This window comes from Miniopterus schreibersii (assembly GCF_964146895.1).
Source record: "Miniopterus schreibersii genome assembly, chromosome: 8".
Lineage (NCBI taxonomy): Eukaryota > Metazoa > Chordata > Mammalia > Chiroptera > Miniopteridae > Miniopterus > Miniopterus schreibersii.
This window is the reverse complement of record NC_138109.1, coordinates 60,266,244-60,278,408: the sequence shown is the minus strand read 5'-3', so window position 1 is coordinate 60,278,408 and position 12,165 is coordinate 60,266,244. Positions and strand designations below refer to the sequence as shown.

Sequence of the window (12,165 nt, the reverse complement as noted above, 5' to 3'; positions counted from 1 at the left end):
AGTCGTCAATCGGCTGCCTCCTGCATGCCCTGACTGGGGATGGAGCTCACAACCCAGGCATGTGCCCTGACTGCGAATCGAACCCCGATCTCCTGGACCCCAGGCCGATGCTCAACTACTGAGCCACTCCCTGCTGGGCTCACATCCTCTATTGAGAGGCCGCCTTGCCGTAACTCTGCAGGCACTGAAAACGTCAGTCTCATGTCTCCCCTCCTTTCCTTTGCCTTAGTCAGATCCTCTTCCGCTTTCTATAATAGGTCAGCATCCTCAATGCCATCGCTGCTGTTTACATTCATTGTCTGCTCAGTCCCAGCGTTGTATTATGATGGACACGAGCAGACAGTAGATGGGGAGAGAAACAATCACTGGGCACCAAAGAAAATTAGGGTGAATTTCTCAGCTTGACACCAGGAGCGGGTGGCCAATCGAGTCAGCCATAAAGAGAGAGAGAGAGAGAGACTGATGTGGTTTAGAAGCAGAACTGGATATATAAGCCCCTTTCTCTCTCTCTCACTGCTGGGTGCTGGGTGGGTGGCTTTGGGCAGCCGCTTCGCCTACCTGGGCCTCCATTCACTTCTGTCGAGGTGGATGTGACACAGCTGCTGGGTCCAGACTGCCGCACACTTGGGCATCCAGCCCAGCTTCACTACCACCTCTGTCCTCCTCGGAGCTCTTTGCTTCAGACTTTAAGGCTAATTTTTATGCTCTAGTGAGTCTAAAGTTACCCCATATAGTCTAACATTTGGAGTCTGAACGTGACATTAGAGTATGTAGTGCTTCTAGACTGAGGTCATGGTTGTATCCTACCCCACCCCACCCAACACACACCGTGAGAGGAATCACTGTCTGTTCCGACTTCCTGAGTGTTGTCTGGGAGGTGGGCTCAGCTGAATAATTTGAATGACTAGGGTGAAATAATGTTGGATGCATGTTACAGGGCGAGAATGCATGGTTGCCAATTGTTCTCATATTTGTATTTTCTCTCTTCAGGGATCAGCATCTTCTGGACCCAACTCTGGAATATGTGAAGGTAGGAAACCGGGATTTAACATGTAATCGGGACTCTGTGTAATGGACTTCCCATTTTTAATACAGTGGTGCCAAGTAATGCTACAGTCTGGCTTGTGTAGGAAGCTGGTCACATTGAAACAACCAGGAGGTAATTTGCCTGTGTTAGGCCTTTAGTAAACTTTGTAGGGCTCTTACCTCATCTCAGCATAGGTCTACAGTCTTTCCTGCTTATCTAAAACTCTCAGGGCCAGATGTGTTTTAAAATTTAGAATTTTTAAAGAAATGTAATATGGTGCATATATATATATTACACCCCTAAAGGGGTCTAGGGTCAGCACCCCATAATCAAACTCATTATTTTAGCAGTGAAATAAAAGAATTTCACCCTAAATGGGATAAATAGACCACAGATGATTTTATATAGTTCAGGTCATGTTTTACCACCAAATGAGGTCAGGTTTGTTTGGCAGCCAAATAAGTTATTTTTAAAATTCCAATTTTCAGAGATTTTTAGATTTTGGAATGGTAGATGAGGAATTGTGAACCCGTGTGTATCTTCAGTGGAGAACTGAGGCTCCCTGAAGGCTCTCTGAGGTTTCTTTCCTGCGTCGTTCTTTTCCTCTCGACAGCCACCCACCCCCTCCTTGTTCAGTGGTGGAGCTGGAACCGAGAGCTGTGGTAATACCTTACCTTCCAGTGGGGCCGATGTTCAGTGCCTCTAAGTAGCCGATGCTTCTAAACAATGTTTTCCTTCTGAGCAGAAAGAAAAGAGGCTCTTCACTTCTTTCCTCTGTCTACCACCCCATTTTTTGGGTGTGTGTGTTTGCTTTATTTTATTTTTGAGAACTGTAATTAAATCTGGTACCTACTACAGAAAAGAGAATTCTGATTTGTCACACCTAAGTTTTTTATTTCTTATAATAGTTTTTAAAATTATAATATGAAGGGGACAGTGGACAATTTCATAAAAGAAATCAACAGCTGTTGGGAATTGCTTGGTTATAAGTCACATGGACCCATTTCATCTATGTTAAGCAACATAGAAACATTTAAGGAAGGTTATGGAAGCCTAGCACAGAGAGTACAAAGAACAATATTAATTTTTAGGAGAAATCATGGCATGAGTTAGGATTCAAGGTGCTGGCCTCTGAGGAGCCATAATGGTCTTCATTATTCCAAGAGCAAGAGCATTTAGGAGTATTTAGGCCTGTTGCTTTTCCATGTACCTGTGCCCGCACCAGGGTTTTGGCATGTCTTTCCCTTAAGCCAGAGGACGGGAGGTACAAGAGGGAACGCTACTAGAACCACTGGTCCCGGGAGGCAGTCATCATGAAGTTTGTTGGGATGGAGATGGGTATTATTTTCCCCTGTCTTATACCCACACTATGTCTGAACTATAGTTTCCCAGGAGCAAATGTGTAATCCTAAACCAGCAGGGCCATCACGTCGGAATCTGGCCAGAGCTTTATAAATGATGTGTCTACATCCCTCCTGGATACCTCTCGTATGCTTTTTGTACAGGTGGTGCTCTGCAAAGCATTAGGTGACACTGTTCACATAGACTGTGATTTAACTCGACCACAGCATAAATGTGCCCTAGAATTATGCAGTGTGCAAATCACAGCAGCCCTTTAAAACACACTCCATGCCATGTTGCAGAAATCGGCTGTCTCTCACCGCAGACTTACTCAGGCTGTGCTCAGCAAACACACTCCTCCCATTATTCCAGTAACTCAGCATTTTCTTTTACAAAAGTCCAAATCTTTTAAGATAATCCAATGATGCATTCTAAAGCTAAACAGACTTTTGGTGTGACCTGTTGTGTTATCTAAGCTATTGCATCTCACTCGTGAATGTCGGTCTTTGTGACCCAATCATGTTGACTAAGGAGATACTAGGGTTGCCAGTGGCTTCTATCTAGCTGGGCTCTCCCTGCCTCCCCAGCAGTGAGATGTGATGGAATGGCTCTTGGTGGCTCCACGGGGTGCTCCTTTTCAAGGACTTGCTGAGGTGTTCTGAAGGTTGCTCTCTGCTCCTGTTTCTGAATCTGGTTGAATAAATGGAGTCTCTCTGTTCCTCCTGGATGCATCACAGATTTATTTTTTTTCTGACTTTGCCCTTGGTGTGGAGGGATGGCTTGGGGATTTATTTGTTGGGTGAATGTAGGTTGTTCCCATTTGCCTCTTTGGGCACTGGAGCTCTGAGAGCACGTTCCAGGTTTGAGCAGCTCCCTGTGTCAGTCTTTTTGGGCCAGCACAAGCCCACCTGGCCGTTTCTCAGGCTAAGTTGCCCTCTCCAGCCTGGCCGACAGGAGTCCATGCGCGAAGGCCTTGCTGATAGGTGTTAGCTGATGCCTAGTGACTGGAGGGGGCTGAAGGTCGAGCGAGGCGAGAGAGTTGTAGCTAAAGTGGGATTCGGTTTGGCCTTCCTGACTTGGAGCTGTTTCATCCCTACAATCCCCCAGTACACGTCACGCCTCTTGGGCATGGAGAGAAGAAGCGAGTCTATGAAAAATATGTTACATCATGTAGGAGTCGCCTGGCAGAGTCAGATTTATTGGCCTAATGAACAAGAGTTAAGATACCAAATTTTTAGGGACTCATCGTGCCCTCAGAATGGTGGGTGCGCTGAGTCTCTCTCTGCAGTGGAAGCACCAGGTGTGGCCAACAGATGGCAGTTTTCACCCAGTCGGGAGCTCTGGTCCCAGGCTTCTCTCTATGTGTCTTCAAATGCCCCCCTTTCCCCGGGGGAGTTGCTAACCATGTTCACCCGGTTTTCCCAGTGCCCAGGCATAAGAGAGCAATCGGGGACCGCCTGGCCTCCCCGGGTCGGGGGAGAGGAGGCATCGGCGCTGAAGCCTAACAAGCAGGGCGATGGGGCTGCAGGTTGTGGCAGGAGAATGCTGGGTAGAGAGTGAATCCAAAATTCGTTTCTGTCCAGCTTGTACTCTGTGTCGTCCGGCACTCCCGGCACTTTGTGTGGCAGCACACACTCAGGCGTGAAGGCCGCCCGGTTGCTAGGCTACGGGCAGCTCCTCTGTGTGTGGAAGGGGGGAAGCCCCTGGGCTGTGTGGTCCTTTCCCCTCGGCTGGCAATCAGCCCCAGGCTGCTCTCCTGCTGGGGCCCCCGCGGCCCCTACACCCCCCCATTCCGTGTTTGGATGTGATAAGACAATTGGGGCAGATCCCCAGGAGCTGGTGGCTTAGGAATCACATTCTCCAGTTTCTCTCTTTAATTCTGACCACCAGAGAGGGGAGTTTTGTTTTCATTTTCTTTCTTTTTCTACCTTTTCCTTGTTTTCCTAGCCCCCTCCGCTCCCCACATTTTTTCCCTCACAGTAACTGGAAACACGATCATCTTGCAAGTCTGATCTTACCTGTTTTGCATAATCGCGGGGCCCCTCTCTGTAACCCAGCAGTTGGTTCTCTGCCGCATCTGAAAGCAAGCAGCCCTTCCAGGTCGGAAAGCTGAGCCCCCACGGCGCCCCGCCTCCCTCCTGCGCTTCAGTTGGTAGTGACTTTGGTTGGTGGTGTGCAGCTCTGGAATTTTCCTCTGCGTACCTAGCATACCTCAGCCTAGATAAAAACAAAATTTTTTTTTAATGGAGGAAATAACTAGGCAAAATTGTTCAGTAGTATTTACCTTCTGGGCTGCTTTCCCTGCTTATTGCCCCTCATTTGGTTTTTGCCATATTTTTACCCCCATGAAAACTTGATAGGATTATTGTACTAAAATGTGAATAAATGGCAATCGCTCAGTGTGTTAACCTTCCCAGGTAGCATTGCAGTAGGAGACTCTAAGGTACACCACCCCTAAGAATCCCAAGGAGGGGGAGCATGGCCCTCACGGCTCTAACAGCAGCATGACCTTGGGCTGACCACCTTCTCTCGGTGGGTTCCATCTTCCCACAACTGGAAACCAGGGGTGGGCCAGTGTCCCTACTAGTTCAGCATTTTTAGGATCCTCTCTGGCTGTGGTAGGTTCAGAGGGGAAGGCCTTTTAGCAAATGGGAAGGAGCTCTTTATTCATCTGTCACTCTTGGTTATAAAATTGCCATATTTAGAGGAACAAGGGTGGCATTTCATATTGACCCTCAGACATTAAGACCAAGGATCTGACAGATAGTTGCCCACTCATCCCGTTACCTCAAAAGACTGGAGATTTACCCCCAACACTCCTGCAATTGCTGTTGTGATCGTCGTGTTTTGACTTTTGTAGACCCTTCTTGAACCTGTGAAAGCTACTTTCGTTTTTCACTCTGTCATTCTTTTCCTGGGGCTACTTCTTTAAGCTTCAGGAATTGCCCTCCCACTCCACCCCCCTAAATTTTATCAATTTATCTTAATCCCTCTCTCCTTCCCCTTTGCACCTATCTTCCTTTAGACTGAAGATTCTAATTTCTTCTAGCTTCTTCATACACAAGACTTACAGTCATTTAAATAAAGAGTCTCTTTTCCAGGAGTGGTTTAAAAGTATATATTTTGGGGGTGGAGGTGATTAGGGCAGAACTGGGGGAAGTTTTCTTTTAGAAGAAATGTTTATTATAGATTTTTCATTTTAAAATAAGTTGTCCTTGCCCTGGCCAGGTAGCTCAGTTGGTTAGAGCATCATCCTGATGCGCCAAGGTTGCAGGTTCAATCCCTGGTCCAGGCACAAACCAGAATCAACCAATGAGTGCATCAATAAGTGAAACAACAAATACATGTTTCTCCCTCTCTCTCCTTTCCTCTCTTTCTCCAAATTTAATCAATAAATAAAAATAAAATAAGTTGTTCTTAAGAAAGATAAATGGGAAAATGTAGCAAAGTGGAGAAGGAAACTGGAATAACTTGTTTTTTTCAAATTAGCCAAGACCTAGGCAAGCCCATGTTCGAGGCCAGGCTGTGGACAAAGGCCTGCTCTCCAGGCGACTGCAGTCAGCCAGTGTGAGACGGAATGTAGCCTTTTGTTCCTGGCTAGCTTCCTAGTGAATGAATATCCTTCCTTTTGTAGTCTGCCTTGGTGGATTCTCGCTGGAACCACTTGTGTGCTTTTATAAAATGATTTGCCGTTTCTGAGAAGGAACAGAACTGGAGCCATTATCCTGAGTGGGGACCAGCACCTTTCAATAGCTCCTTCCTCCAGAGTGGGCACAGCAGCTCAGGAGCCTGGAGCCTCTTAGGAATCAGTGCTTTATGGGGTTAACACTTCGCAAATATTCTTTCTAAGAGGGTCTTATAGACATGACAGACTGCCCAAGGCTCAGATCTCAGCAAGGCAGTTTCCTGCAGTTGGCTGGGGCTGCATTAGGTCACCCAGCAGATTAAAAGAGGAGTAATTATGTGAATTCCAGCGCCAAGAATAAGTGCCCTGGTTGTGGGAGACCTTGGGGGGACGAGCAGCATGACTTCAGCTCCCCCTTTGTGCTCAGGATGGCTGCAGCCATGGTCACGGTTAAATAGTTGTCTTTGAGGGGAGTCTTTTCTTCCAACAGGCCAGTCTGCTCCGAATTAGCCAGCTAACAAAGTCATGAAAGGATTTACGAAAACAATGGCACGCTGTACATTCCGTGAGATTTTAACAAGTTATATGAAGCAAATAATGGCCTGACTGGCTGGCTCTGTAGGCTTTTGCCTGAGTGTGCACATCCACGGAGCCAGCACTGTCCCCTGTGGGACCGGGAGATCAACCCCTGCCAACACTGAATGTGAAACAGCCCTGGCTCGCTCTGGGGCTCGCATTCAGAGGAACAAACTTCCAACTTCTCCCACTCCACCCCAGAAACATTCTCTGCAAATATTCTTGGGAAATTTAATGTTACTACAGTTTTTAAAAATTGCTGAGGCAGGGTGAAAAGTCAAGAATGGGGATGGAGGACAGTCACTGAATGAGTCCCTCATTCAATGGAATCTTATCTTACAGGTCTGTGAAAAGGTGGCCATTTATAAAAAGTAAAACCTGACCATGAAAACATGCGCCCATTTAAAAATCTGTATGTGAGTGTTTATAGTGACATTATTTCTAATTGACAAAAACTGGAAACAACTCAAATGGCCTTCAACCAATGAATGGACGAGCTGTAGTACACCCATACAATGGCATACTAGTCAGCCACAGAAAGGAATGGACTACTGGATACATATAAAAACTTATAGCGAGCCCAGCAGGCTCACTGGTTGAGCCCAGTAGGCTCAGTGGTTAAGCGTCAACACGTGCACCAGGAGGTCGCTGGTTCAATTCCCAATCAGGGCACATGCCGGGGTTTCGGGCTTGATCCCCAGCAGGGGGCATGCAGGAGGCAGCTGATAGATGTTGATGTTCCTCTCACATGAATGTCTCTATCTCTTCCTCTACCATCCTCTCTCTCTAAAATCAGTAAAAACATACAGAAAAACTTATAGTGAAAGAAAACAGATGAGTGGTTAAAAAAAAAAAAAAGGGAAAGGGGAGAAACTGAATGTAAAAGGGAATGGGAAACTTTTGGGGATAATAGAAATACCTTGATGGTGGTGGTTTCAAAGCTCATAGAACTGTACTTAAAGGGGTGACTCTTACTGTACGCGAATTACACCTCAGTGAGCTTGACTTTTAAAAAGCTAGCTAAAACCTTATATTTTAGCCCATAAATGTTGCCACCACAGTAGGGGAAATTTCTGATTTTTAGATGGGCCACATCAGACTGCTGATCAGACAAAAGAAGTGCTGAGCTTGTGGGTATTTTATGCATTGGCTCATTCAACAGTTCTGAGCATGTACCATGTGTCAGTGATCGCTCAGGGAAGTCAGGTGGGTGGGAGGAAAGTGTTTAGCGGCAGAGGGAATGGAAAGTCCGGGCAGGTGCTGGAGGCCTTTTAGACCTAGAATTAAGAGCCGTTTTATTAGGTGAGTTGACAGTTCCTATTGGGATTTAAATGCAGGAAGTGAGGGAGAGGAAGCCAGAGGCAACTCCAGAGTTCACAGGAGTGCCGGGCGTCTCGCCAGAAGCCAGTAAACTGTTTCAGGGGAGGAAAGATTTCTAATTGGAGGCCTTATTATCTGCCACTGTATGGCCTGCAAGTTAAAAATAGATTTTATATTTTTTAATGGGTTTTTTAAAAATCAAAAGATTTTGAGAATTATAAAATTCAAATTTCAATGGGCATAAAGTGTGATTGGAACACAGCTGCACCCATTCTTTTACATATTGCCCTATAATGTTGGAGCTGAGTAGTTGCAACAGAATGGCTCGCAAAGCCTGTATTATTTATTTACTCCCTGGCCCTTCACAGGAAGGGTTTGCTGACCCTTCCTCTAGACTGTACACACATACACTGTCCCTATTTTGCCTTCCAGTAATGTGTAGTAGGCTTTCAACAAAAATTCCATCTTTCATGCTGACACTCCCCTGATGCATCCTTGCATCGTCAATATCCCCCTCATCTTGCCTGACAACACAGCAGTGAGTCCTTACGCAAGCTGTGTGTTGTTGCACAATTAGACACCATGCTGTTGCAGCACTGCAGTCTGGACGCTTCTCAGCATCTCGTAAAGTAGACCTGTCGCTCTGAGCAGCCTCTCTCTGCTGGGCCCATGACATCCGGCATGTGCAGCTCCCTGTGGAACAGGTGCATGAATCCCGACTGCTCTGGCCTGGGGCTTGTCTGGATACCTCCTCAGGCCAGATACTGCTCTGCCTCTGCAGCCTCAATGAGTTTTCAACCGTGTCCCAAATCAGAAGTGAATTCTCCCTGGGCTTCTTGAAATGGACGGTTTGAATCAAGGTCAAACCCTGGAGCTGCCCCCTGGAGGTACTTGAAGGAGCCTACTCTGGCCTGTGAGGGGAATGAGGCCAGGTTCACATTTGTATTCTGTGCTGCAACTGTCATCCTTGGCTGAAGGAAGAGAACTCTTCTGAGGTTCCAAACAGTTGAGATGTGATGAAAAGACTGAAAAACTAACATGCAACCAAGAATTAAAGCTATGGCTTTGATCAGATTCAGCTTTATAATTGATCTTCAGAGCCCTCCCATGTGGCCTGTCTACCTCTGACTTCATCTCCTGCCATCCACCTTACTCACCACACTCCTCCGTGCCAGCTTTCCCGACTGCCCCTGGGTCTTTGCCTTTCCCTTGGCCTGGAAGGCTCTTTTGAGGTAGAATAGCTGAGTGGTTGGAAATGGGTGCTAAGATACTGTTGTGGGCTGAATTCTATCTCCCCAGAAAGATATGTTGAAGTCCTAACTCCCCAGTACCTGTGAATATGACCTTATTTGGAAATAAGGTCTTTGCAGATATGACCAAATTAAGATGAGGTCATACTGGATTAGGGTGGGCCCTAATCCGATGACTGGTGTCCTTATGAGAAGAGAGGAATTTGAATACAGAGACACAGACACACAGGGAGACTGCCATGTGACAACAGAGCAGAGATCGGGGGTGATGCACTCACAAGCCAGCGAATGCTGAGAATTGCCAAGAAACCCCATAAGCAAAGAAGGGTCCTCCCCTAGAGCCTTTAGGTAGAGTGTGGCCAACACCTTGATTTTGGACTCAGCCTCCAGAACTACGAGAGAATAAATTTGTATGTTAAAGCCACCAAGTTTGTGGTTTGTCACAGCATCCCTAGAGCACCAGTAAGGTGGACACCATTTCTTGGTTGTGTGACTTTGAGCAAGTTTCTGAAATTCCCTGCATCTCGATTTCCTTAACAGGAAATGGGAGAACGTAGGAATCAAATGAGTTAATATCCTAGAGGGTGTTAGCATAGTGCCTGACATGTAGCTAGTACTCAGTAAACACTAGTTTAGTAACTATCACCCTAGTTTATCTGTGGGCTGGTCCATCCTGACTCAGATTTCACAGCCTCAGAAAGAGGCTGTGACCCCCCTGCTGCAAGCAGCCTGCCCAGTCTCGTTACTGTATGTTGTCCTCACAGCACTTGTCCCAATTTCTATTTGTTTACTTTAAAAAAATCGAACTTCTCATTAGAATGTGAGCTCTAAGTACAAGGACCTTTTTACGTCCTCTTAATAAATACAGGGTTGAGCAAAAGTAGGTCGACAGTTGTTTGTATGGAAAATACTAGAATTATTAATAAATAATAATACACGAATAAACTTTGTTTCACGTACTCACAAATGTAAACCTACTTTTGCCCCACCCTGTATTTAGTAACTGACTGGCTGACCGATGACCACCAGATGTGAATGGTGTTTAAATTGAGAGAAGAGGAAATGAGCTTCTTCCAAAGATCTTTAAGTTTCCCAAAGCAAGTAGCACATCTCTGAAAGTTTTCCAGAAATTCTTCAGTGATTTTATCTCATGACGGCACCTAACCTCAGTCTTCTCTCTCTTGCCAACCTGATATCGAATAAAAACTGTGAGGTCACTGTTGTCACCTTAAATACATACACATTTAGGCAGAGATATGCACTTTAAAGAGGTGTAGTTATGGCAGCCTTTATGGCGCAGACCTGTCAATTCCTCAGATCTTTTTTTTTTTAATTGAATTTATTGGGGTAACATTGGTTAATAAAACCACACAGGTTTCAAGCGTACAACTCTAACATACCATCTGCACACTGCGCTCACCGCCCAAAGTCGAGTTTCTTTCCACCACCATTCATCTCCCTTTTGCCGTCTTCCACCTCTCCCCACCCCCCTTTTCCTCTGGCAGTCCCCATACCTTTTGTGTGCCTGGTTTTTGGCTTTTTGGCTTTTTGCTTAATCCCTTCACCTTTTTCACCTAGCCCGGCCCCCCCCCCCCAACTCCCCTCCCCTCCGACAGCTGTCAGTCTGTTCTATGTGTATATAATTCTGTTTCTATTTTGCTTGTTAGTTTATTTTATTCATGAGATTCCACATATAAGTAAAATCTTATGGTGTTTGCCTTTCTCTGACTGGCTTGTTTCACCACTTAGCATACTGCTATCCAGGTCCATCCGTGCTGTGGCAAAAGATAAGATTTATTTTTTATTATTATTTTTTTTACAGCTGAGCAGTATTCCATTGCGTAAATGTCCCACAGCTTTTTTATCCACTCACCTACTGATGGGCACTTGAGCACTTCCAAATCCTGATTATTGTAAATAACGCTGCAATGAACGTAGGCACGCAGGTCTTGTTCCTAATAACTCTTCAGCCTCAAGCTTTTCATCATTGGAAGCATTTGCTGTTAAGCTCTGCTCTCTAGTGGTCATCGCATGTCACAACAGTGTAGCGTGTAACCATTCAGTTTCTAAATATTCTGGGAGCTTTTAATATTAAATGTAATAGTGGGCCATAACGTTATATTTACAACTTCAGCACTTAAGCCTGTGTTTAAGTGTATAAAAATGCAAGTGGTTTTTATTGACTTCATATAAGAGATTAAAAATTTCTAGGCATTTTATTATTAGAATTAATTGTCTAACATTCTTGGACAAAAAGCTTTAAGATGCTGCGATGCTGTATGTAGATTTTGTACTGGGATTGGCGTTGATCTGAAGTTTTACCTGTGGTAGCCAAGAAGTTTCCTCTGAAAAATTATATTTGAACTGTGATATGACAACTGAAAAAATTGTAGCGTGGCAGGGAGGAAGCTGACAGGTGAGGCAGAAGACAGGTATCCACATGTTAGAGATTCATGGCAAGACCCACGCGTGTGGGACAGTGTGTGCCCAGGCCGACTGGAGCAGCACAGAGCAGCAGGAGGAGTCCTGCGGGAAGAGTAGAGGCTCTCATAGTCCTTGAATGGCAGAGAGAGGAAGCTTCAAGTGTCCTTAGGAGACCTGAGATGGTCAAACTGTTAAGAGATCAAGAAGGTTGACCTGGAGAACAATTGGATTGATTGATGCAAAAAATAATATATATAACTAAATATTGCTTTGCAACTTGCTTTTTTTTTCATTGGACTTCATTTTCATGTTCAATAACTGGGTCTCCCTCTTTCTTTTGAATGGCTATCCAGTATTCCGTTGTATAACATACAATTATATTTAACCTGCTGACATATGGGTTCTTTTTCATGTTTTCTTGTTAGAGACAGTTTTGCAGTTATTAAACAAATGTAGTCATATTTGTTTTATGTGTCATAGTAATTTAACAAATGTTTATTGAGCATCTGCCATCTGCTGGTCACTGTTCTAGGACTAAGGATCACAGCAGTGAACAGAACAATGTCCCTGCCTCTATGGAGCTTATATTCTGGGGTGGAGAC

General features: G+C 45.2%; 1 protein-coding gene across 2 annotated transcripts in view; it reads left to right on the top strand.

Moving 5' to 3' along the window:
- Positions 1-12,165, top strand: part of BCAR3 (BCAR3 adaptor protein, NSP family member) — a 200,266-nt gene that overhangs the window by 119,316 nt on the left and 68,785 nt on the right. For both annotated transcript variants that reach the window (XM_081145886.1, XM_081145885.1), the window contains exon 3: positions 991-1,030. In XM_081145886.1, the coding sequence (XP_081002012.1) occupies positions 991-1,030 (40 nt within the window). The remainder of the gene's footprint in view (positions 1-990; positions 1,031-12,165) is intronic.